Source organism: Rattus norvegicus, chromosome 4 (genome assembly GCF_021556685.1).
Source record: "Rattus norvegicus strain SHRSP/BbbUtx chromosome 4, alternate assembly SHRSP_T2T, whole genome shotgun sequence".
Classification (NCBI taxonomy): Eukaryota; Metazoa; Chordata; class Mammalia; order Rodentia; family Muridae; genus Rattus; species Rattus norvegicus.
In genome coordinates this window covers 179,058,839-179,085,983 of record NC_141537.1, presented here as the reverse complement: position 1 = coordinate 179,085,983, position 27,145 = coordinate 179,058,839, and the positions used below count along the sequence as shown (strand labels likewise).

Sequence of the window (27,145 nt, the reverse complement as noted above, 5' to 3'; positions counted from 1 at the left end):
GAACCTAGATTGGGAAACACAGTTGGTCTGCAAAGCTTGGCCAACAAGAGTCAGTCGGTTGGTACTTTACTCCAAGGTGCTGCCTGAGGAAATGGTCTCTTCCCTTCTCCTCAGACTTATTACATCACCGGGATCTCTCAGAGACCTTCTATGTCATCTGTGGCAAAAGCTCTGAGCAGCATTGGTGAGCAAGGTGACAGATGCCTTTTGTAGCCCGGTAGTGAGAGGGGATGGGGAAGTGGTAAGCTCATTCCAGCTGGCTCCCAGCGAGGCCCACAGCATTTCAGCTAGCATGGAATTCCTTGACACTGAAGGTCTCTGAATTGGCGCTCCAACTGAGGACAGTGTCTGGGGATCCATGATGGCTTTGACTAGTCTAAACAGACCACTCGTTTCTCAGCCAAGCAACTGCGGACACTACATCTTGCTTGCAGTTTGCACTTGTAGAAAATAATATCCACGTCTACAAGGTGACATCTCCCATTTAGTCTCCCTTCACTGTAATAAAAAAGGGGACACTGATTGGGAGGTTTGCTGGCCAGATTTCTCAGAAAAGTCCAGGACAAGTCCATCACCAGACTTGTTTAAATAGTTCTCTCTCGCCCAGGACTCAAAGGTTCTACTACATAAGGTAAATCTTACAAAATGTTATATCTGTTGTGTGGAAGGAAATGCCATGCACTTGTTAATGTAAAAATATGACTATTTCAAGTCTGGAATTTTGATCTTCCTAGATGACATACGGGAAAACACTGGATAGCTTTGGATTCATATCAATAATCCGCTGGGTAGTACAATTGCCTTCGAGCTCATGAATTAAGCACAGTCTGTGTGGACTCAATACCTGGATTAAGATAGTCTCTCAGGTGATGTACACTTTTGAAATAGACAGGGGTATTGAGTACGTGCCCTGAAAGAGGCAATTATTCTATTTAAACGGCATTAAGACAACTTGAACATAAGCGGGCACAGAACACAAGTCAGACAACAAGTTTTATTTGTTTGTTTTGTTTTTCCTTTTTCAAGGAAAAGGTATAAGTCCTGGTGAGATAGCTTGGTCAATTGGTAAAGGACAGAAGTTCAAATCCCAGACCCATAGCTACAAACTAAGCTGGATCTGGTACCTTGGTTGTCATCTCAGGACCAGGAGACAGACAGGTGGATCCCGGCATCCCGGGCCAGCTAGCCAAGACTGCTTGGCTCTTTCTGGGCTATTCAAGGACCCTGACTGAAAGACACAGTTGGACTGTATCTGAGAAATGGGCCAACTCATCTGGACTTTTGCAAATTTGAAACAGGTTAACATCTTCACATGTTCTTGCTTCTGTCGCTTGGGAAGGTGTCTCGAACACATTCATTTTAGGCCCTGAAGTTGTTTAAGGACCAGAAGCATCACCACGAGTAACCTGTGAGGGACATATGTGTACACTGACCTGTAGCATGTAAGTCTGCACAGTTTCAGGGAAGGTGGGAGTGTTGATCTCTTGTGAGGCCCGATGCACCCTGAAGATGTTTAATGAAGAGTAGACCAGATGTCAGGTACATCACACGGAGTTATTTAATTCCACATAAAATAAGCGTTTATGTTTTTAATTCTCCGAGCTCTCTCTCTATCCTTTGTAGTGATGTTTTCACGCTTAATTAAAAACATTTTATAATTCCATGAGACAGAAGAGAGTCTGGCGACAGAGTGTTAGGTGGGGGCACATTTGTAGTGCTCCTAAAAACATCTACACTTATAGGACGCAGTGGTTGGCTTGCTTTCGGGTGGATAAGCAAATTCAGGGATGGGGCCAGCGGGATGCTGCCAAATCTCGGTGGGCGGTGGGGTCATGAGTGTGGGGTTTGACATCTGTTGGACTGAGTGCAAGACAGACCGGACGCTTCCTAATGTTTGCTTCGGGAATGATAGGAAATACTTCGATCATATTTTATCTGATTTTGCATTAGAAAAAGCAGTAACATCATTAACAGTTATCCGGCCATCTGAAACAATTTACAGACTTGAGAGAAAAACTGAAATTGTAAAATTGTAGTTACAGGCTCCTCCACAGGTTGTGAAAATATGATTGTTGGGTGGTTTAATCCAACCCCTCCACTTTTCTAGCTTTATACTAATCTTACCAAGGGGGCATGTGTCAGCCACAGCGTGGGTTGTCATGGGACCCCAGGTTTTCCAAGGGAAACTAAGGTTATGCATTGTGGTTTCTTAAAGTCTGCTCATTTAAGGGAAGTCACAGTTAAATATTTATTGCGTATCACTCCATGAACAACTTCCTTACACAATGATTGTGGTAGTCAGCCCATCTCAGTTCACAGGTTGTTAGAAACTGACGATAACCAGTTATCGTAAGCCACACACTGCAGTCGTGGTATGAATGTAGTCTGTGCCTTCTGCATGATGTGCAATGTCTGTCGTTTACAACGTTAGACAAGAAGATCTCTAAGGGCCTTTAAATATGGAGAACACTCCTAGACAGACTGTACCTGAAGAGCCCTCATGGAATTCCAGCCAGAGTGGTTGGCACCTGGCTCTCCCAGAACACACATTCCTGTGCCCTCTGGCTGTTCATATGCTGACCATTTTAACATTATATCAGGCCAAATCTTTGAAACCAGAGCATATTTAAGGAATAGATACCAATCAAAAATACCATGCTAGGTTTGGTGGTTAATACCATGGTTGTTTTTGAAGAGGACTGGGATTTGGTTCATAGCTCCTACTAAATGTCTCACATCACCTGTACATAACTCCAGTTCCAAGGAATCTCATGCATTCTTCTTTCCTCTGCCAGCACTAGACACACAAGTGGTACGCAGGTATATTTGGAAGTAAAATAGCCATATACATACAATTAAAAGGGGGTAATAAATTAATTAAAAATGTCACGTTAGATATGACAGCTTTTAACTTCAATTCAAACACAGCAAATATAATGTGAAAAACCGATTTTAGCCTTTTAGGTACATCAGTTATGAGAGTGTCATCAGCTTGATAGTAATTATTCGAATGGTATTAGGAAGGTAAAGGTGTTTGATCTTTACTGAAGGCTGGGGAGATGGCTCAGCAGTTAAGCGTTCTTGGTCCTGCAGATTGCAGATGGCAGTTGAGAACTGTCCTGTGTGGATGCTGGGAGCCAAAGTCTCTGCAGGGGCCTTTAAACATTGAGAACAGAGTGTGACCCCCTTAACTCCCAGGCCATCTTCATTTTTTATTTCAACAATGTCAAGGAGAGCTTGTTAGAATGTAGTAAAGATTACTTGAAGGATCATCTTTGTAGATAGACTTGTACATAGGCTTGTGTGACCTGTGGACTTTTCCTCGAGTTGGTTCCGTTCATTTAACAAATATGTACATGTGTGTGTGATATGTGTGTGTGTGTGTATGTGTGTGTATGTATGTGTGTGTGTATGTGTGTGTATGTATGTGTATGTGTGTGTGTGTATGTGTGTGTATGTATGTGTATGTGTGTGTATGTGTGTGTATGTGTGTGTATGTATGTGTATGTTTGTGTGCATGTGTGTGTGTGTTTGTGTGTATGTGTGTGTGTGGTGTCTAGGAAGCGTGGGGCCTCCTTCTATAGACAGGAACAGTACAGAATAAGCTGGTGTCCTGTACATTACAGCATATAATCCAGCAGGTGACATATTAAAGAGAATGTCAACACGAATGCGACCTACAGTGCACAATATTGGTTAACAGGAAATGAGGGGTGATCACCTCTTTAATGTCAACATTTAAGAGACGTTCCTAGAAGAGCTGGCCTTCAAGTCCCATCTCAAGGGCCTTAGTATTAACTTGTTATCTTCTATATAGAGTTACATTCTAGGCAACCATACTTTTTTTCTGGCTTACCCCCGTGCATAGCATTAACGCTTAGAGCCGTTGACTCCCACAGGAGCTGTATTGCAGGTGCAATTCAATACATGGAAGAAGCCAGTCCCGAGACGTATTTGTCTCACTGGCTATCAACATCATTTCCAACTTCAGGCTACAAACAGGACAGCTGATAACACAGATGATGTTGACTAGAAATACCGTGATTATCTTAGTTTATCTAAGAACAATGTGTGATGTTCCCACATGACACAATCGCCTGTCGACTTGTTTCCCTGAACATAGTCCCCATGCTGAGCTCTGCTTAACTAGAATCTTCAAATGAGCATGGGAAGCCAGACATTTTGGGGGTATAAGCCATGAGGGAGACCATCTTGAATCTAGTGAGAGGAGATCTCGTGTTCTAACATGCTCCTCCCTGAGGGAATGGTCTGGTTCAGTACATGTACTGTATCCTCTGGTGAAACCTTGCTGCAGATGAGGGAGAAACAGACAAGCAAAGGTGCCTGCTGCTGTAGGGAAATTCAAAGAAGCATCGTGCCAAGGAGAAAGTGGTACCGGCATATAGCAATGAAGAGGGTGCTGCTTCTCAGGCAGTGTTCTGTGAGGAAAACAAATCAAATGTTGCTCCATATTTGCGATGACTCTGTGATGGGGGTGGGGTGGCTATTATTGCTGTTGTGACTTGGGTGACGGGCTTGGAGGTCCTCTTCCAAGCATAGCACGCTGAACATTTTCCTGAAGTTTCGGTTTTACTGGGGAAAGCAACAGACTGGTAGGAGGGATAGAGAAGGACTACCTAGGTGATTTAAAAGAGAGAGAGAGACAGGTCAGCGATCAACATGTGGGGGTAAAGAGACAGATCCATGAAATGTGTGCTCCCTTCCAGGGTGGACAGGGTTTTCAATGCATTTGACAAGGAAAAGGACACAAAGGGTGAAAAGGTGGTCTTCAACAAGGCAGGAGAATTGGAGATGGTGCTCAGTCCACAGGGTCTTCTCATTATGTTAAGAAGTACTCTGGCCCACAGGACCTCAGAGGAGCCTGCATACACATGTGGGACCGTCCCGCCTTGGTTACTGGGATATTGGAGAGAATAACAGTGGATTTTTTTTTTTTTTTTACTTTTAGTGAGCATCCATTCCAAAAGAACTAAATTTGCAGTAACATAGATCCAAACACACATGTGCTAGAAGCTGGGTCACCAGCATCAATGACAGTCCTCAGAACAGAGGAATATGTCCCATTGCTCTGAATCAAAGATCATTACACACAAGGAAGCTCCTTAGAGCAATGTGCCGTTTGCCTCTAGGAACTCTGGGTTTAAGTTTGTAGACACTAGCTGCTGAATTTTTCTTCTGCACTGGAGTCTTCCCAGGATCTAGGTAATATTCTTTCTCTTTTACACTTCCTCTTCCTCCTCCTCTTCCTCCTCCTCCTCTTCCTCCTCTTCCTCCTCTTCTTCCTCCTCCTCCTCTTCCTCCTCCTGCTCCTCCTCCTCCCCCTCCTTTTATCTAGAATGCTGATTGACTCCCCTGTAGCCCCTTCTGATCCATGGCCACTTGGTAAGCCTCTTTTACGTTGCACACTCATTATAGAAAATGAGGGAATTTGGAAGTGCAGGCCTCAAGTCTATCTCTTTGTTTTAGTGTAGGATACTTTGTAGAAACTGAGATCTCTACCTTCTTGTCTAAACTCTCAGCCAACCCAAACTTGAACTCTATGCAGCGCCTACAAAATAAAAGCCCCTATTCTTCGTCTTAGTAACCCACGGTGACTGAGCACGAGGAGAGTGAAACGTGAAGGGGTTATTCTTTATGCCATTCATTCGACAGAGTTCAGAGATCACTGTCTATGGGGCCTACGCCTTTTGCTTTGCCTGCAGTGGGGAGGAACTGATGTTTCCATGAGGAGCTCAGGGTACAATGGAGTCTCGAAGACTCTGTGATGACCTGGGCACACAGGGAGTAGGTGCAGGGTACTTCCCCGGGGAACTGGAGGAGTAGCGAGGGCCTCGTTGGAACAGTGTGGCTCCCTGGAAGAATGTGAGTGTATGTGCCCCAGGACCCGGATTCCATCTTTAGTCCTTGGGAGAAGGCACTCTGGAGTAGGCTCAAGGTTCACAAAATTAGAATCAAATGTAAAAATCACACTTTTTATTTTAAACACGAAATATATTTTATCTACATAGCTCAGTGACAGTCTAAGAAGTTTGCTAATCTTTCCTCTATGGAAAGCCAGACTAGCATTCCTTTTGACATTCCCTACCAAATACTGTACTTCTGCTTACCCCTGTGTCGTATCGGCTTGGGGACTTGTGCCTCTGTGGTGCCTGTCTTATACTGCTGCTTATTTAGGTGAGAGACATTTTCTGAAAATATAAATAATGACTATAGGAATCTTAGCAAGTTTGTACACATGAAGGCAAGATAAAGATAGCATATAGTCTCATCACCTAAAATAGTCACTAAAGACGTGTGGATCAGCTACCCCTCGGTCTTCTCCCCTGTGGTGATGTGAGATGCATGTGATGACATCAGTGTTAACAAATGCTTCATTCCATCCAACCCTTCATGGGAGCAACTACCGTGAGGAAATCCCATGTCATCATTCTTCAAAACGGCAGTGCTCCCCAGTTTAGATGCCCCGTGACTATTTCATTATCCTGACTTGCTTTTTAGATAATTTATGGTTTTTACACTTAAAATGTTTATCTGGATCTGTATTTCTCGGCATGTATTTTTGTATGTGGGGTCTCTTAGAAGTAATGAACATTCTTAGATGTAATAATGACTATTGACTAAAGGCTATATATGTGCCTTGGACTGTTCACAATTTGGGGCTTTAATGATGGTACAGCATCTTGATGTCAAATGAATACTTCCATGAACGTAAACTCTCTGGGTATATTTAGACTATTTAATACTGAGATAGAATAGTCTCAGAGCTTTGTAAGGTCCCTCAGTTGTGATGGAACACAAGTTTCTGAGCTGTTAGTGGCTTTTTAGTAAGTGTTTGTTACAGTTTTTCTCAACCCAGCTAGCTCCTGGATAACTGAGACAAGACTCTTATATTTACTTAACAAGCTTTAAGGGTACAACAACTGAGCAGTATCACTATATTTTAATCCTCCAAAATCATCTGGCTACCTCCCAGTTAAAGTCCCCATAATCCTTGCATTTTAGTACTGATCTGGCTCTCTGGGCTCCAGGTGTTCTCTCATGGAGTCCCTTGGACTCACTCCCTGTGGTGAATTCTCACTTCCTCTCTCTCCTTGCCCCTCCCTAGCTGGGAGGAGGTCCAGCCATATTCCCTCCCCTGCTCAGTCATTGGCCAATGAACCTCTTTATTGACTAATCAGGGAATAACTGGGGAGAAATGGTCACAGCATCGAGACAGGATTCTCACAATAACAACTGCAGCCAGATACGGTGTCACGATAATCGGCATCTGAAAAATTCAAGGATAACCTTTACACAATATGCAATAATATTATGCCTCCACTGAGATTTATTAACTTAATTGTCATTCATGATTTAGTAACCAACTGTGCTAAACAAAGCCAAGTGTTCATAATAAGAAATATTACAAATAAGGATAAGAAGATAGCTGAGTTCGGATGCCCACAGAAAAAGTCAGGGGTAACAGCACTGGGACTATGGAGACAGAAGGATCCCTGGGACTATCTGACCACCCCTGAATTTCTATGGACTAGGTTCACTTATTCAGTCCATCAGAATGGTATGCAAGGTTAGCCTTTGCTTCTGTGTATGAACACACACACACACACACACACACACACACAGAGAGAGAGAGAGAGAGAGAGAGGAAGAGAGAGAGAGAGATACAGACACAGAGACAGAGAGACAGAGATGGAGACATGGAGTTTGTGAGCTGATGATGTAGGCGATAGAAACTGAACAGCGATTCTTACCTTCTGTCCGTCTACACCAAATCACTTTCTGTGTGTTCCTTAGGAATGTGGTGGAAACTGTATTTTATTTTTAAAAAATTTGTCTCTTTTCCAAATGAAGAACTGAAAATAAGCCACTCACTATAGCTATTTTTCCCTTTTAAAAACAGACTTTTTTCTTCATAAAAAGGGATCCAGTTGACTGGCAAGGGTGACTGAGGTAGAGTGGCTCTTTCTAATTTTGTATACAGGTGGCAAATGTGTCATTAGAACAGCGCTTTGTCTTCTGTTTGAAGTGAAAAATGAAATTAAGGAGCTCGACCTGCCCTACTCTTACCTAGCACCTTACCATAGAGGATGTATCTCTCTGGTGAGTTCTAGAAGAACAATTCAGCTAGTCTCACTTCTGTCGCAGTCTGCAGCACACTTGGTTGGACTGCCGGGGAAGTATTGAGCCTGACTTAAAATGTGCAGGCATTGTAAACATTGTGGATCATGCACTCCCTTTAAATGGCAGTTATGACTTGTAGGCTTCTGGATTCATGTATGATTCTCATCCGCCAACCTCACTTTATCCCTCAATGGGAACCTGCTGTACCCTCAGACTTGGATGTTTGCCTTGTTGACTCTACTCTGGCTTTGAAAATGAGAAGCTGATCTGAGACATCGTTGACTGTGTTTTAGAACTCCCTCCTTGGTTGTGGTGCCCAGGAATAAACCCATTACTGTGTGTGCTCTCACTGGACCACAGGATGGGAGCCAAGGTCTTTCCCCTGTATTAACAGAGTTTCTCATGCTTATCTTTCTGGTTGATTTATAAGTAGAGGAAGGCTCAGAGAGGTGGCTCAGTGGTTATGAGTACTGGTGCTCTTGCAGAAAAAAAATCACAGTTCAGTTCTGTCACCTGCATCATCAGCTCTCGAACCCCATGAGAGCCACGGCTATCTTCTGGTTCCTGGGGTGCCAGCATTCGTGTGCATATAAACATACACAGACACATGAGTGATACAGCAGAGCTCTCTTTGAGAACTGAAAGGCAGATCCTATTCTTGGCCATGCCTTGATCTCACCATAATCTGGCTGTGAATTTTCCCAGGTATGGTCTTGCCTGTCTAGTTATAAGGAAAACTAAAAGGCAAGAACTCTGACTCGGACACCTTTTCATCTCCTGCAGGTCCATCCTAGAACCTCAGAATCTAACACACTCACGCAGCGATTTGCAATTTACTCACAAAAGATACAAGAGCTATAGATGTATTGTAAAAATGTTGGAATGTCTGTTCATTCTGGCATCCATTACGTTTGCATGTGCATGTATGTATGTGCGTGCCTATGCATGCCTGTGCACATGTGTGTCTTTGTGTGTGCATGTATGCACATACATTTGAGTTGGCACATGGACATGGGTGTGCTTACCCCTATAGACAGCAGAGGTTGACCTCAGTGGATGGATGTCTTTCCCACTCCCTTTCCTCCTCTTACCACCTCATCTTCTCTCCCTGGATCTCACCTATTTCTCACCCTACTTTCAGCACCTCATTGTGAGCCTGGAGCCTTCTGACTGGCTAGGTTTGTTGTTCAGAAAGCACCCAGGGTCATCCTGTCTCCATCTCCCGTAAGCTTTGATTCCTGTGCAGACATTTTGGGTAGGAGCTGAGGATCAAACTCAGGTGCTTGGGCTTGCAGAGTAAGCACTTCAGTAACTGATTCATCTCCTCAGCCTCCTTCTGGTATCACTGATATAAGTAGCAGTTGCTTCTCCTCATTGAAGGAAAATCTAAACAAAGTTAGGCATGCGAGCACTACCAATCAGGACTCATGAGGTAGTTGATCTACTTCCTTCTGTAGCAGAACCATTTTCATGGAAACACGGCTGCCTCCTCACTTCTCTCCTATGTGTCTTACTGTTGTGTTCCTCTCAGGGACTCCTGAGAGCCTCGCTGAGAAGGAGCGGCAGCTCATGGGTATGATCAATCAGCTGACCAGTCTACGGGAGCAACTCCTGGCTGCCCATGATGAGCAGAAGAAGTTGGCTGCGTCTCAGATAGAGAAACAGCGCCAGCAGATGGAGTTGGCCAAGCAGCAGCAGGAGCAGGTGAGAGACCGGGGACCGGGTCATCCTCAGCCAGCTGTGGCTTGTTCTGGTAAATACTGTTCTCAGTAGAGAAAGATGCCGACTATGCCTCCCTACCCAGTCCCTAGGAAGTAAAGGAAAAGGAGGAGAACAAGCAAATACACCCTCCCACCCGAGATCACAGAAACTGTATAACTACTTTGGTAGAACTGTAGAAGTGGGCTGGGTTGACCATCCTACCTGGGAAAGCATGAACTGAAATGTCTGAAATGCTCCCAAACCCAAACTTCTTTAGCACTAGCATGACATCCATGGAAAATATGCCTTCTAGATTCTTAGACTGGGTTCCACTCAAAGCCCAGGAACACAGAACACAGTATACACAATGATCTTAAGGACATGGGCCCAAGATGTTTAAGTCATATACAAAATTATCATTTTAGATTTAGTACACTCCTCCAAGGATATCTGAGTATGAATGCACAGATAACTGCAAAAAAATATCCAGCAATGGCAGCCCAAACAAACAAAAGCCACTGGCATCAAATACTTTTAGTCCCTAAACATTGCATACAAAACAATTTCTAACCTTTAATTATAGTTTTACGAGTGGGTTAGGACAATCACAGAAAAGAAGCATGTGAAACATCCTCCTCTGTGATTGACATAACCCCTGTGACGGTGACATTAACCCAACTGTGGTTACCTGCACTGGCTCCTCTGAACAATCACACAGGGATGCGTGAGGGGCCGCTGGTGCACAAACTCTTACTGCTGTACTGTTGATAGGGTCTGGGGGATGGGGAGTCAGTATCTTCCCCTGTGTATCCTCTGTTGAGCCGACCTGCATCTAATAGGCAGCTCCAAGCTCATAGTTACACAGATGGTTCTGGCTGGAATCTTTGGGTCACAAAACAAAGATGGATGGATGTAAACACGAGAAAGAGATTTGTAGGGAAGAGAGAGGTAGGCAGGGGTCACAGAGAGATGGGAGGTAGTGAGGCATGGCAGTCCTCAGCATGGCACCGGATAGCTCTGTTAAGTCCACAAAACCCACAGAATGAATCCACATGTTGCAGTATGATGGTAGAAAGAATGAACAAACGGTGGAGAATTTGGAAAACACTGAGAGCAGGAACATCGTGAAAAGGAACGGCTAACAATGGCGGCAGGTATATTTGAAGAAGTCGATGGGTTTCGAATGGGGAAGCAGGTTTCTAATGGGGAGTCACAAAGCTACCTGCAAGAAGTTTCATATTTACCTGTGAAGGAGACTGCAAACCAGACAGTGTGGATAATGACGAGAAACACAGAACGGGAAGCTCTGGGTGGAGAATTACGGCCATGGGGTTTACGGAGCAGGAGGGGGAAGGAGCTAATCAGCATTACCCTGGGTAGAGATGGGAACAGAAGCTTAGAAGTGAGTAACATCCAGGCAATGTGGTTTGAATGGTGCGGGACGTTCTCCACACATTTACCTTCTTCACCTGGACTTTTGCTGCTTCATGAGAAATGTTTTGGTGTTTGTATTGTTTAATTTTGTTTTGGTTGTTGCTGATGTTTTCTTTTTCTTTTTTCTTTTTTCATTTTTTTTTTGGTCAGTGGGATGTTAATGTTTTTATTTATGTTTTCTTTTTCATTATTTTTCTACTTCTATAATCATCATCGTCGTCATCATCATCATCACTACTATTTCGATATGCCTCACTGTGTAGCCCAGACTGTCCTGTGTCCTTAACCCACTTGGCTCACCTGCCCCAGTGCTGGTCCATTCTATTTTAATTATCAATGAAATGCCTTATCACTTCCCTTTAAGATCTAGTCATGCTATTATTGGATGCCCTATGAAAAGTTCTGACAACTTCCTGTGGCAGTAATAGCCCATGTTTGTCCTTGAGTTTCCTATACCATCAGCCATGTCACCCCATGGATCAACTGAATGGCTCATCTTGCAGAGGTCTCCTGCTTGCTTCGGGAGGGCCTGAGGGCAGCTTGCTCTTTAGAATAGAGGGTTTTTTTTGATCATTCTGTCATACCTTCTTGCTCATCTATGAGTGTCACCAGTGGATTCTATAATGTTTTCCTTTCTCAATATCTTCTGGCATTCTTTTGGAACCTTTTAAAGTAACACTGAGGTTTTCCAGAAGTACTTTCCTATGGTATAGATACTGGTGATGCTACCTCCACAGCCTTGAGTGCCCTCGGGACAGGTACAGGTCAGGCTTCTAGTACCCAGGATGCTCTCCCAGTCTGGTCATCTGTCTGGAACCGGCATAAGCAACCCAACTGTACATGCATAGATGCTCTTCTGTAAGATCTGGGGAAGGTGCTCTGGAGTCAGCTCAGTCTGTAAACTGCTTGACCCCTTCCTGTGAGGCTGCCTTCAGTCTTTGAGGACTCTCTTAAGAAAGCCAGGTGTGGTGACACATGCTTGTGAGCCCAGTGCTGAGACAAGTGGTTCCTTAAGGTCAAATGGTTAGTGGGCCTAATATACTTGGCAAGCTCCAAAACTAAGTAAGACCCAGTTTCCAAAAAGATAACAACATCCAAGGTTGTTTTACCCCTTTCCCACACAAAGAGAAATATATATATGTGTGTGTGTGTGTGTGTGTGTGTGTGTGTGTGTGTGTATACATATATATATATATATCCAACACAAAGAGAAAAAGATTTTATATATTATACATATATATACATATATATATGCATATATATATGTATATATATGGAGAGAATAGAGAGAGAGACACAGAGAGACAGAGAGAGAGAGAGACAGGCATACAGACAGACAGACAGAGACAGAGACAGAGATGCAGTCAACTTTCCCAGGCTTGAGAACTCCTTTATTCTGACCATATTACTTACCGTGGAGTTGCCACCCAGCCTAGGATGTCATCCCTCTGTGTGTACTAATTGTTACAGACCTGACAAACATTGACATATGTTTACCCGTCACATCAGCCTTCCCACCGGACTCTGAGCTTTAGTCCACGGCTATCTGTTCAACAGATCCGTATCAATCAGGTTCTGATTTAGTTGTTAGAAGTTTTGAAGGTCACGATCCCTCCCCACCCCAGTGAGCTACTGGACATTTTGATGAGGGTTGGGAAGTACAAAGCAGGAGACTGCAAGTGACATTCAAGATGCGAAGTCACGCTCTGCTAAAGCCTTAGGGAAAGCATCACCCACATAGTACATGGACAGTGTCCCCTAAGAGGTAAGGGAGCAAACCACACAGCCACCCAGCCAAGGGGTCCCAAAAGGAGGCTGCAGCAAATGCTCAAATACAGGAATAGCTGTGAGAGAGACATTACAGCAGGCTCAGTGTGCTGAACAGAAAGTTAGGAGAGAGCTCCGGCGAAGGGTGACAGAGCACAGGAAGAGATGACAGGGAAAGCAGAAGAGCAGATTACATGGGCTGGCAGTCGTGATGTGGCCTCTGCCTTGTACGCTTGAGTGGGGCAGAAGGGTTTTCAAAGGATGAATAGCATGACGTGCTGTCTTTAAAAAGTCTGTCTATGGACACTAGCTTATGATAGCCCGGGAGAAGAAAGAGCAGAAGCCAAAGAACAATGAATAAGAGGCCGTTGCATCCATCTAGCTGAGATTCTGGCTTAAAACAGGAGCCGGGAGGGAGGGGTTGACTTGGCCTGGTTATGGACATGCTCTTGAGGTATCTCCAGAAGGGAATAGGGGTCAAATAAGGTGAAGCTCTATAAGAGACAATCAAACCTCAGCAAAGGAGTAATATTCTTCAAACAAGGAAACAAGCAGACGAAACCCCACTTTTCTTCTTACCTGTCTTCAGAATGGGATAAATGCTCTTTTCTATGCAGTAGCAATGAGGGCTGTGAGATAGCATATGTGTTCTGTAGCCATGAGAGGAATGGCAGTCTGCTCTGTAGTCATGGAGACCCACCCCTTCCTTTTACCTTTTACCCTCAACATTCTAATACAGAAGTTAAAGGAAATAGTTGTGTAATAAAAAAAACAATAGGAGAACCCCATCTTCCTTGGAAGACTATGGTGTAGAGTTGTCTAGAGGTCTGAGGCTACTTTTCTTGAGTTTCCTGTAAATACCACGGTACTTGAAACCATCTATATGCCTCTTGGTCTTTGCAAATACACACTCATCTTGGCAGACATGCACAAAACACACACACGGCCTACCTTCCCTGCATTCTTAGGTACCTCCTACAAATAGGAAGTTGCTAAACAAATAAACACAGAGTCCCATGGGGTCGTAGCTTGCGGTGTTCATAATGCTGAGTTCACACAGGAGAGGCTGAATGCAAGTAGGTGGGAAGGGACTGCTCTTGCCTCAGTTGGAAAATCCCCAAGGCAACCATACGCAATTCTGAATCTCCATTAACGTTAGGGCTGTTGAAATTGAAGCATCCTCAAGTACATGCTGAGTATGTGCCTGGATAGATGTGTCTGACGCTTGAAACACAAGTGCCGGCCATGGGAATGAGCACAGATGCATTTGGCACACGTGTGAAAGTGGACAAGGCGGGAAGACATTTACCTTGAATCTTTGAAGACTGACACATACCATTATGGTGCAGAATCAAAAGAAGGGAGTTGTTGAGTGATAGAGCCAGGAGGGAAAATTCAAGACCAAAAGTGGTGGAGGGTGGACTTCTAATTGGATTGAAAGGGTGTGGATGACACACTCTGAACAGGAGAAATAGAGGTGATATTAGAGTGTGCAGGTGACAAGAGGGTGTGAAGGACTGCTGCTTAAGAAACGTGTGCCGGGGGCCAAAATCAGGGTATTATTTACTCTACACCAAACAGCCCAGAACCTCATTGAGGATGCTAGTATCTTTGATGCCTTGTGGTTCCCTGAACTTTTTCCCAGCCACCCCTCTTTTTTGGCAAAAGGCTTTCTTTTACAGAATGATTGACAGTGTTGTTGCTACATCTCTGTGGAGAATAGTAGTTGAAACCCTTGCACATCTCACTAAGATGAGGCCCCGGGTAGGCTTTAAACAAGGTGTAAGTGGTTGCCGAGACCGACTGATGACTTGCTTGACAACCTGGCTCCTGGAAGGGTGGTTTCATCTTTCAGCTGATGTCAGATCTGGCTGCGATGGGCAGAAGGTTGGTCCTCCCTACCCCGGGTCCCACTGTGTTGTCACTGCTCTCTGTCTCTCCACAGATCGCAAGGCAACAGCAGCAGCTTCTGCAGCAACAACACAAAATCAACTTGCTCCAGCAACAGATCCAGGTCAGAGATCAGCGTTTCAGCGTCCTCCCACTTACAGTCCGTCGTTCCTTAGGCTAACATAATTTAATGGTGGTGACCCCCAAGCTGGAAGTCATTTCTGGCCCAATTCTCTCTATGTTGTCTGTGTGGTACAAATTTCAAGTGGTGGCTCTGTCACAGACGACCAGACGTTGTCTGGCAGCCTCTCTCTAAGGAAGCTGCCAGCAATTTCTACCTCATGCCTAGGAGGGCTCATCGTGGAATGCTATCTATTTCACTGATTTATGCTTTAGTGTTGGAAGATGAATCTGCAAACATTCCTAGTCGGGTAGGTGCAAGGACCCAGCAGAAAGCTGCACTGGGTTTGGTTAGAAACTCAGAGGTTCTGTTGACATCAGATCGTAATCCTAGTGGGGCAGAGAGAAGGCTCAAGGAACAGTGCGTTGTGGCAGATCTTATGGTGGTATTGCCTGGGGAAACCAAGTCCATTTTTATTCTATGTCCACAATGTTAACGGACATTAATAAGGAAGGTGCCTGCCATGGTAGTGAGTGATGAAATTAATCATCAGACTTCTAATAATCGCTAGAGACATGAACTTTGTGCACTTTGAACTGCCTTTTCTGGTAGCACTTCTGTCTTAGAGATTTGGAGAGTAAATGATACCATCATGAAAAGTCTAGTACTGGAGTCCAGTGAGGTGCGATCCCATCACCCAAGGTGGAGGCTAGGCGCCCAGGAGTACCAGGGTTGCTTAGGATACATAAGACCTCATCTCAAACATTAAAGAGGTAACAACCATCACCTTCCCCATAGGGTCAAAATGTAGGGCATCTGCCGAGCATTTAAAATCTACTATCCAAGGATCTAGAGCATGGACCAGTACATGTACTTCTAGCTTCTTGGAGTATATCTATCTGCCTGGATGCAACAGTTGGGTCCAGGATTAAATTATTTTTTTCTTCTCTGGGAAGGAATTCATCATTCTCTCGAACTTTTCTCTTGAGGGTGTGGTATTTTATATTGTAAACATTATAGAAGCAGATGCAAAACCGATTTCATTCAGTTACCAAGGAGGCTTTGAATTATTTGAGAACTACGTTTCTTCCCTTTCACCTGGTGGGGTCAGCTACTCTCTGTCCTAGAACGCTCAGGCTAGTGTTTAGCCTTTCAGGGTCCACCCTAGGCAGGAACTGCCATAGCCTAAATCGCACTTGCTATCTGAAAACAGTTATCTATTATTCTGATCTCAGTCTCCTTGTGTTGCTGCACAGTGTAGAGATGTACATTCCACCGGGGGTTACTCATGCCCACTGCGCCTTCTGGGTTGTATTGTGCCATTGTTGTTGCGTCCAACCTCACGAAGCAATGTGCTCCAGTTACCACATCACGGAACACTGAGCTGTGCAGTTGTCTTGGCCACAATTAAGCTGCCCCCGAAACTCTTTGTTGTAACTTCAAATACTAAAGGCACTCGAGGCGTTTGCCATTCACCCTAGGTTGGACAGTTGTACTCAAGGAACTCGACGGGTTTGTTTGAAGACTTGCAGCTAGAGAGCTTCCCACAGCCCTGGCTGGCATGTTACAGGACAAAATGATGCTATTTCTCAGTGTTCACCTATGTCTTTAGTGTGATTCTCTGAAGGTGAGGTTAATTTCGGCATCTTTTCCCCCACTTGAAACATTTCTTTCAGCTGAAGGAAATGAATGAATTTTTACCTCTATGCTCAAATACCCACATTAAAATCACTCTTGACCTATGAATTTTATCTTCTTGACCCTCATGAACAGAACGAAGATAAGTTTGGCTCTGGAATTGCTTATTATTCTGATGGAAAACCCCCAACGCAGATTCGCACGTGAACTGGTTTCCTTAAATTTCTGAGTATCAATTCTTTATGAAATGTCTTTGGCTCTTAAAAGCAACATTTGTTCTGAAATTCATAATTTTAATTGGATTGACCATTCTTTTTGTATATTTCTTGGTAGAGGTTTGGTGGGGTTAACTTCTTCTGACAGGGTGATTCACATGACTCCTTGAGGTTAAGAGAAGAGTTAAAGGCTTCTGTTATGTTTTGATCACAAACAATGATCTCTGTAAACAAAGCATTTGTCATAACACGAGAACTTTCTATCTTCCCTCGAGAACATATCCAGGTCTCTATGAGAAGTGGTGCTGGGACCGTGGAAGAGTCAGCCTTCTTTTTTCTACACAGCAGCAATATCTCCTAAGACCTCTTAGTCTTAAAAAAAATTGACAGCGTGTGTTTCCACCTGTTGTATTTAGCTCTTAGTGCACAATAATAAAGAAAATGGCATTCACAAAGATTACAGAAAGGGCTATCTTCCCAGGTTTGTTTGTGTTTTGTTTTGCTTTAGAGTCTTGTGTTGTTCCTGGCTTTTCCTTTTTTCCTCCACTTGAACTTTCTACAGTAATAACTTTTTATAGCGTATTTCCTGATTTCCTTTTTACAGTAAGTCTCACTCCCATCTGATGTGGATGTAACTCTGTTCCACATAATAAACCAAGGCTGGCAGTCCATCTTGACCTGGGTCACTGTATGGACAGGAAACTAAGTGACCTCCACTCATCTTTTCTATGACAACAAATCACTGTCCCCAGAGATGTGCCTTTCTTTCCTTGCTAGAACATCTGAGGAGATAGAATATCTGTAGCTTTGGGGGAGGTGATTAGAGGTTGCCTTAGTTTATCAATGTTTGCCCGTTTTTAATAGCACTGGGTAGGACCTCATTTTCTTGGTAGTAAACGGTGTTAATCCAACAGTGATCAAGTGGTGAGGTCCTTTGACATTTTAAGATAACCTGCAACTTTTCAGGTGCATTTTTCTCGTGTTCTCATGCAGGACATTATGTTTAAACCTTAAGAGAATCACATAATTTACTCATCTGTTCAGACCAACTTTTATACCATTGTTCACTGTGTTCTCTTCTTGGGAAGAGAATTAGTCATTTATAACTCGCTGCTACCATTTTTGACCCATAAGGTAAGCAAGCAGGATGAGTCACAGCTCTGGCTCATTGACTCTGCCCAGGGCTCTGTGGGAGGGAATGAAGCACCCTGTTCCTCTGATGTTCCCACTGGGTAGTGAGAGTTCCACTCTGCACCACAGGAAGAGACTCTGGCCTTAGGTTGCCCCTCCAATGGTTCTCTGAGGAGAAGTGCTCTGACTGACCTGCCCTTACAGCACCCTTCACACTGCTGAGCTTTGTTAGATCCATGGCCCCTGAGGCACTGGCTTTTGTCCTCTGAGGTTCTTTTTCTCTCATCTGTAAAGTGGGAATCATGGTACCTGAGTAGGGCTACCTTTCTCTGAAGGAAATTGCTTATGAGCTAAATCAGTAGGGGGAAAAATGAGTTCTAGTATTTCCAGGGCTGGATGATCTAATTATTATTTCTAGCCACTTACCGATTTCTAGGAACACACACATGCAAACTCTTCCACATATAAATGAGCACTCCCACAAATATGCACTCATATACATACTCATATACATGTGTGCACACAGAGACATACATATATACACAGAGATTCGTACACACATGTGTATATACATATAACACTCACACAGAGATACCTATATACACACACAGTCACACACATACATACATAATCACACCCATGTACATGTATGCCTACACATGCACACAGACATATTCATATATACAAAGAAAAACATACACATGTATAGATACACATACAGAAAGACATATATGCATGCATATATGTACACAGTCATATACATACATAAATATGTATATACATAAACATACATATTCACATACCCATGGCATATATATACATATATATATGTGTGTGTGTGTGTGCGTATGTATAAATGTATATATAAATATATATAAATATATATCCACATGTAGAGAGGCACATATCTACATACCTGCATTATAAAGGAATATATATATACAAACACATGTACACACACATATACATATACACAATCTATGTGGGGATCATCCCCAAAATTGATCATACAATGTTCCAAATTCATGGGATCTTAGAACTTCAAGAGATTCTCCTAGAAGGTTCATATTGGACCCATCCCTCATGATCACATTTGTGATCTGAAACACTTAAGGTTTGTTTTTTTCCAGTGTCTGAGAACTGGGGACAGTGGCTACTTTCAAGCATCCTAAATTTTGACCCTATTCGCTTTTATCCTACCAATATTCTACCATTTAAGGCTTAATGACCCAACATGGAAAATGCTACCCCCAACCCCCAGAAACTTAAGCTTACAAAGTCAAAATGCAACTTCACTTAGGCACAATTGAATGATTAAGTTGCAGTCCTGGGTTCAACCAATTTGCGATAAAGGCTTCATTTTATTGGAGCCAAAGTTCTCTGAGCTCATTAGAATTTGGGTAATTCTTGATAAATTATTATGCAGAAAGAAACCTACTGAAGCACCGTATTGAAAATATAATAACGTTAGCAGTGACATAATCGCGCTTGGCTGGCCTGCTGATTTGTGATTTCTTTCTCTGAGTGTGGTAAGTCAGAATCATTTTACTCCCTCAATAAGACCCCCCACACATCCAGGAGCACAAAGAGATTACAAGGTAACCTTGTCTCTTTGGGAGACTGGAAATGCCAAGAATAAACAGCAGGCCATTAAGGTTGCATTTCAGCCTGAGAAGGGAATGCATTAACCCCTCGAGTTCCAGCTAATATTGTAGTGTTAGAAGTACAAATCCCGTGACCAGACAATATGTGCATAGGTGACTAGATGACACGTGGAGGTAGAAGTCACTTCAAGAGCTACCCACCTGTTCTTCTGTCCTTCGCTTTCTGCAAACAAAGCTACTTGGGCAGAAAGGTGGTATGTCCTGACACAGAAACAAGGGGACCCAACTGATGGGGACCCAGACGAGATACCTGGAACCCATGTGAGCCTTCTACTTTAATAGGTATGCTGGCAATAATCTATGGACAGGATTTCAGACACTTCCACCATCTCCCTCTCTAGGCAAAGTTGGGGAGAGAGAGAGAGAGAGAGAGAGAGAGAGAGAGAGAGAGAGAGAGCGAACACAGCAGGTCGATATGCGTCTATATCATCATGTCTATCAACAGAGCACGTGTTATATGGTGAAATGAGCACCCCAAATGATGAAAGCAACAGTGTCAAGCGTACACCTCTAGAGTATACTTACTTTCCAACAGACCCTGGTCTTTATCTCTTCATAAGACAATACAATGCTAGTGTAGTGGTCTACATCTGTCATGTTAATGTGGGGGCGGGCAGGAGGACTACCATGAACTTGAGGCCACCTTCTCCCAGCTCCGTCTGGAACCACACAGTATAGTATGTGTTCACTACAGAAGTCTAGCCCTCCTCTGGAACCTCTATCTCTTCTCCCCTGCATTCCTGTTGAGTCGTCTCTTGGCACCTGCCTTGTCAGACAAGGGCAGCCTCTCTCCTCTCACTCCCAGAAGTCAGTTGCTCTTTTCCATAATATTCTCTAAACAGCGGATGTTATATATGTGCTTTACCTACAAATCTTCCTGACAGTTGAAAATCAGGCAATATTCACGTTGAAATATAAGGAGATGGACTGGCGGGGCATCTGACATCTTTCTACGCGGTGTTTTGCTACTCTGTGTTTTCTAATAGCCTTCACTTTTTTTCTAGTTCACTCTTCATAGTTTTAACCTTATTATCTCCTTAAATGTCTGCAAAGCCTTAAGAATAAGGGAAATCTCCAGAACCCCCATTCTCTGGTGCTTTCTTGATCCTTCCTTTGGGGTGGATTTATTGAAGAGTCTTGGTTGTTTCTGCAAAGGATTAAAAGGTTGTCACCATGATTTTTTTAACTTGTTCATATCACTATTGATAACATAATAAAAAAGTGATGCCTGCATTCCTCTTAAGATAATAACTGTATTGAAGTTATGATAATAACAGCATTGGGAAGTTCTAAGCTGGGCTTTGAAACAAACCCTGACTTGAGCTCTTTACCAAAAAGGTAGGGCTGGGGCTGGGGATAGAGGAAGGGAGGTCCTTTACCAGAGGAAATCCCTTCTGTCCTCCCTTCTGTCCTCCCTTCCTCCCTTCCTTCCTTCCTTCCTTCCTTCCTCCTTCCCTTCCCTTGTCTTTCTTCCTTTCCTTCCCTTCCCTTCTCTTTCCTCCTTTCCCTTTCCTCTTTCCCTTCCCTTCCCTTCTTTCTGTATTGGGGCCATTTTCCTCTTCAGGTAATTCTTTCATCAGATGTTAGTATATCTGAAACTTGAACCAGAAGAGTCTGCAGAAAAATGCACTTGGATCATCATATCCAAGCCTGCCCTTTGTCTGATGAGCTACTCTGTCACAAGCTGCAGATGTGGCCATTATATAGGACAACAGAGTCCAGCCCAGAAAAAAGTGACAGCAGGTTTCCCATGAGCCCCAGCTTTTTCCTGGTGTCTACCTGTGGGCAGAGTTAGTTGATCCATGTCCTCTCAATTTACAAAGTAGGGCCTGTATGCACTTAGAAAAGACCATGGGGACATGCCTGTCACCAGTGGAAACAGCACAGACCAAAGCAAACAGAATTCAGGGCAGAAGTCAAAGCTGGCCTGAAGTGAGCCAGGGCTTCTGTTTGTTTTGCCTCTGTGGGGTGGCAAAGAAGTGCTCCTGGGTGGAGGGGTCACAGAATGCAGAGTGCCCGAGCTCCTGCTTATAAAGAGAATTCACAACAACAGTCAATTAGAAAGCAGTGAAATTAGCAGAATGTTAGCAGGTGATCTGGTGCATGAAGACCACAGAGAGGTCACAGGTCAGAGCCTGTACCCCAGGCACCTGCAGCACAGAGAAAAGGTGAATGGGCTCCTGGCTCCTAGACACAGGGGCTTCTTGTGTGCTTTTTAGCTTTTGCTGGCGAGTATTCAAGTAGCTTATAAACAGAGTCAAACTAATCAGTGTTTTCATTTTTTGTGTATGTTCACGTGCACCTGTGTGTGCTTATGAAGAAGGGTCCATTGGCTCTCAGCTGAGACCCTGGGAGCATAACTTGAAAAGCTTGAAATATCAAGCAAGCTTATCATGCCATAGTCCTTTTGTTTCAGGAAGGAAAGAAAACTCACTGAACACTAAGGAGTCAGAGTACCCGAAGTCACAAGCAGTGTCTCTGTTTTCACTGTAAAGGAGAAATCCTGTGCCGAATGTCCAGGAAGTGGTAGATTCAAAGCCATCCTAATTCTTAAGTGTGAAGCAACACTTGGTGAACATGGAGAATTCTGCTTTGCTTTCTTGTGATACTATTCAGATAGCACATACACACACACATACACATGTACACAGAGAGATGCACACATATTCACATACATATAAATACATACACACACACACATATATACATAACACATGGGCACACGTATATATACACACATACACATACACATACACACAGAGACAAATAGACACACACACACATATATACATAACACACGGGCACACACATATATACATACATACACATACACACACAGAGACAAATAGACACACACACGTATACATAACACACGGGCACATGTATATATACACACATACACATACACACACAGAGACAAATAGACACACACATATACACACATAGAGAGACAGATATATATAGACACACAAATGTACACATACATACATATACATATACACATATACACATATACATACATACCACATATAGACACACACAGACACACACACATGCATATACACACACAGACACAGGCACACACACATGCATATACACACACAGACACAGGCACACACACATGCATATATACACACAGACACAGGCACACACACACATGCATATACACACAGACACACACACACACAGACACACACACACGCACACACACACGCTAGCTTCCTATGCCATGTTTCAGCTGTGCTTTGTGAAATGTAATACAATTTGCCATTCACAAAGGTTGACTCTCCCTCCATGATGCTCCATCCCTGGCTTCCTTGTTGTGGTGCGTTTACATGGCATTTTGAAAGAAATATTTTACTCCTTAGTTTAGAGTTCTCTCTCTTCAACTTGAATGTACATCCCACTCCCTCTCTAGCTTATTCAAGTGGATGCTTAACTGTTCTTCAAACCTCAGTTTTCTAGAGCATAGCCTTCAATTCTTCCTAAAACCCATTCTCTGCTAATCTGAACATTGCGGAATCTGAGATTATTTGTCTCTCCCTTAGAAGACATCCTAATTCTCATTTTCTCCAGCACATTAACACTGGTTTCTCTTCAGAACCGAGTATTTCTCCAACGTCCTGCACTGACTTCCTAACCGAGGTTGTCAACCTCTCTCCTCTAGCTGATTGCCACAGTCCTCACTCTCCATCACTGAATCTCTTCCTTATACCCAGCATTAGCTACTTGGACTCACCCCACCAGAGACCTGACGAAAACAGAGCAGAAGGGTTTGTTTGGGCTCAGGGGCTCAGAGAGTTCATTCTTGCTTGCTTTGCCCCCACTTCCTTGGACAGAATATCAGGGTGGCAGGGGTTACAGTGGTGGCTGAACTTCACTCCGTCCTAAGCAAGGAGCAGAAAGAAGGAGATGCAGGAAGGACCTAGATGAATACCCAATGAGATGCCTCGGTGACACAGTTCCTCTAGCCAGGCCACACCTCCGGTTATCGACTACCAACCAAGATTACCATCCGTTAATGACTCATTCAACAGAACACTCCATCGATGAGGCCCTCTGCCCTGTGATCTCTGGAAACAATGTCGACACACTGAGCATCCATCACTGATCCCTTCAGCACCCCTTACTGATCAAACCGAGGACAAAACTAACCATCAGAGGCCATCTAGAAACGTTTACATGTTACTGCCTGTAGTTGAACCCAATTCACGCTACTCAAATGGATCCTGGCAGCCACAGTGGCTTCGTGCATGTTCCTTGCTACAGGCCCCAATGTTCTGGGTTTCCAAGTGAAAGACACACACACACACACACACACACACACACACACACACACGCATGCACACGCACACGCACACGGCCTTTATATTTCGATATGCCTCAAACAGCTCAATGGCTGGACCACTTCCTAACCTCCGTGTGTTCCCTTCTCTGATATTCCTGAGTTATTACTAAAATCTGTATTCTATCTTTGCTGCCCTGGACCTAGACTTGCAGCCCCCTCAGATGCATTCCCAGCTCCTACCTGACACTATCTCTCTGTCTCCTGCACCTCACAGGCCTCGTGTCTCTCTCTCTCCTTTTTCCTTCTACCTCGTTCCCTTGCCTGGGAATCCTAAAAGTCTCGCCTCTGTCTCCCACCCCAGACATCGGCCACCAGTAACTTTACTTAATGGTAACCAGCTGGGGGCTGAGTTCCCTCAGTTTCTTATGTGCAGATGGGTGGGTTCTCATGCAGTTTTAGGGACCAGATTAACATAATACAAGCGGCATTAGACCAAATCCACAACAGTTAGCAGTGTCATATTCTCGATCTGGGTATTCTGTAAACATAGTCAAAAGGGTTTCACTTATAAATGCATACTCCTCAGCCTGCTCCAGTAGATTGACTCTGCCACTGTCTCACCTTGGTCCTCTCACCCTCCTCCCTCTGAACATCAGTCCTTCCTGGTTTTCAGAAACAGGCCAGGAAAGTTCTAGAGTCAGTGTGTGGGCGCTTGACATCTCTACACCATGAAGTACTTTCTGGGCCTGGTGTCTTGTACCTGAGACTTTCTTCATGCAAGACTCTTTGAATGTGGTCCTTTTGGGGGTGACTTACAGCCTCCCCCCGGTACTGGGAGCTCTTCCTCTGCCTTCATGCTTCTTTGTATGGAGTGAGCAAGTGCATTCACTTCATGGTTTCAGCGTCTTCCTGCTTTCATATGGCTAGCACACACTGGCAGTCATTTCTCTAGGGTCAATGGTTCTTTCTCTCACTGGTATAGCCAGTTACCTGTTTGGTATCCTGGTAACTAGTGGCATAAATATGTTCACGGGGTGAATGAGTCCGTGAAAGATCTAAATAGCACACGTTACCCATCGTGAGGTATTGAAGAGATTAAGTGTGACAATAATAGCATATTTATTATATTGGCTCATTTGTGGGTGTGTTTTGCTGCTACTTTGACAGTTCAACACTTTGTAAACTGAACACACACCCTCTCCCGCTCTCTACTTGAAGTGCACTGAAGAGCAATTTAATTCAGATAATCACTGAAACCGAGACATACTTATCAAACATAATAAACCCGGCAAATTGGCAAATGTGACAGGATTTGTTTTAAGAAAGTAATTTAGCTTTGCTTTCACAGTAAGACGGAACTCGAGACAGTTCTTTTAGAAATGGAGACAGTAAATATTTATACATAAGGAAGACATGTCCCACATGTGTAAACATCGCATAGAATGAACTCTCCATTTATCAGCTCTAGGAAACCTAGAACTCTGGGTTGATAGAAGATAAATATCGGGATTTTGTTGTTGTTGTTGTTGTTCTTGGTCCAACTGTAATACCTAAGAAAGAGATGAGCACAGGCAGACTGTCTGTCATATTATAAATATACGTATGATGAAACTAGTGACTTTAATATCACACGCACATCACATACCATATTATAGACCCATGTAAACTAAAATTTGCCATGCATGTTGATGTATACACACACACATATATAAATGTATAAATACAAGCACGCATACCTAGTTACATGCATATACCCATTCTGCTTCCCGTGGCCACCATAACTTTATAGATACAATCTAATTCCTGTTTCAGTCTCCACGATGCACTTTCCTGGCGCAGGACCTACACGGACACCTGCTGCTGAACCTCGCAATGAATTGCCTAATTGGGTTTTCTTCTCATTGTCCTAGTACATTCTGTACCTTCGTTGGTTAAATTTTCGAGCAGAAATCAATAGAATGGGTCTTAAAATTTGAGTTTTAAAACCTTGAAATTATTTTATTATGAGTGATGTGAGAGCAAGAAAGCAAGAGAGAGAGAGAGAGAGAGAGAGAGAGAGAGGACACAGAACCATCCCAGAGTGTTACTATGATTTATTGATGTCATCTTTTCATGATAGATGTGGTGTTGTCATGAATACCCATGTCACACAGCCAGAAAAGGAGGAGGAATGGGGCTGCAGTAAGGTAAATCAAGAGATAACAATAAAATTCTTCTCCTGCCTGGTAGAGGTGTTTAGAATGTGTTTTCTTTATATCTTCATCCGCCCCTAATTGAGGATGCTTTAAAATTGAATGACTAGCAGTCAAAACGTGTTTGCTTCAAGCTGAGAAGAAAAATGCTGGTGTCTCAGCCTCCAAACTGATTGCGCTTTGTACACAACTGACAGGGACAGTCACTTTGAGTGACTGATAAGTGGGAAGCTTCGCCACTTATCAAAGAACGCAGGCTGAGAAGAAAAGACTGAGCCGTTTAGATGCTCTGGCATGTTCAAAATAACACCTTACATCAGTCAGGCCCAGAGGCACTGAAAGACATTTGACAATGAAGTAATGTATATAAAAAGGTGGTGTTGTGCACGCGGCGACGGAGAGACATAGAAATTATCCCACAAGCAAATAGTTACAAAGAGCTGAAAGGAAACGCATTGTAGTTGAGGTCGTGATTCAGGAGATGAAGCAATGGCTACACACTATGAACGCGTTTGTGTTGAAGTTTACAATTAGCTGGAAACACCATATTTAAAACTATGTCTCTGTAGACACTCGTGATATTTCTGTAAGCAGCTACCTTTGACCCAGTGATAGCCCGGAAGCACCCGAGTTACAAAGGTATCATTTCCTCCCCGCAGAGTCTCGGTTCACACTCTCTTTCCCTCCCCCGGAAAGACCTAATATCTACAATGTATGCTTAAAATATTTTGCCATGCCTAACTGAAAGCAGTGTGCTTATAGAAGAGAGGCAGACATATTTTTTTCTTTTTAGTTTATGCATAGTACTGAGATGATTCTAAAAGAAACCTATAGATTTAGATCCCCTGAGTATAAATTTCGCAAATGGAAAAAAAATTCTAAAAAGGACTCTTTTAGATACTCAGGGACTAGGTCATATGTTCTACCCTTGAATAATTAGGACATTTATTTTCCACATACTT

The 27,145-nt window shown here is 43.5% G+C and overlaps 2 protein-coding genes across 48 annotated transcripts in view; one reads left to right on the top strand and one right to left on the bottom strand.

Annotated features, from left to right (window-relative positions):
- Sox5 (SRY-box transcription factor 5) overlaps positions 1–27,145 on the top strand; it is a 955,418-nt gene that overhangs the window by 750,829 nt on the left and 177,444 nt on the right. For all 47 annotated transcript variants that reach the window (XR_015685240.1, XR_015685246.1, XR_015685248.1 and 44 more), the window contains 2 exon segments: positions 9,674–9,846; positions 14,990–15,058. Coding sequence is in view for 34 of the 47 variants with exons in the window: in XM_087655720.1 (XP_087511846.1) it covers positions 9,674–9,846; positions 14,990–15,058 (242 nt within the window). In the remaining 13 variants the exon portion in view is untranslated.
- The window catches only part of LOC147995138 (uncharacterized), an 84,976-nt gene continuing 64,998 nt past the window's right edge, over positions 7,168–27,145 (bottom strand). Inside the window, exon 3 of the mRNA XM_087659835.1 lies at positions 7,168–7,288. Within this exon, the coding sequence (XP_087515961.1) occupies positions 7,221–7,288 (68 nt within the window). The 3' untranslated portion in view covers positions 7,168–7,220. The remainder of the gene's footprint in view (positions 7,289–27,145) is intronic.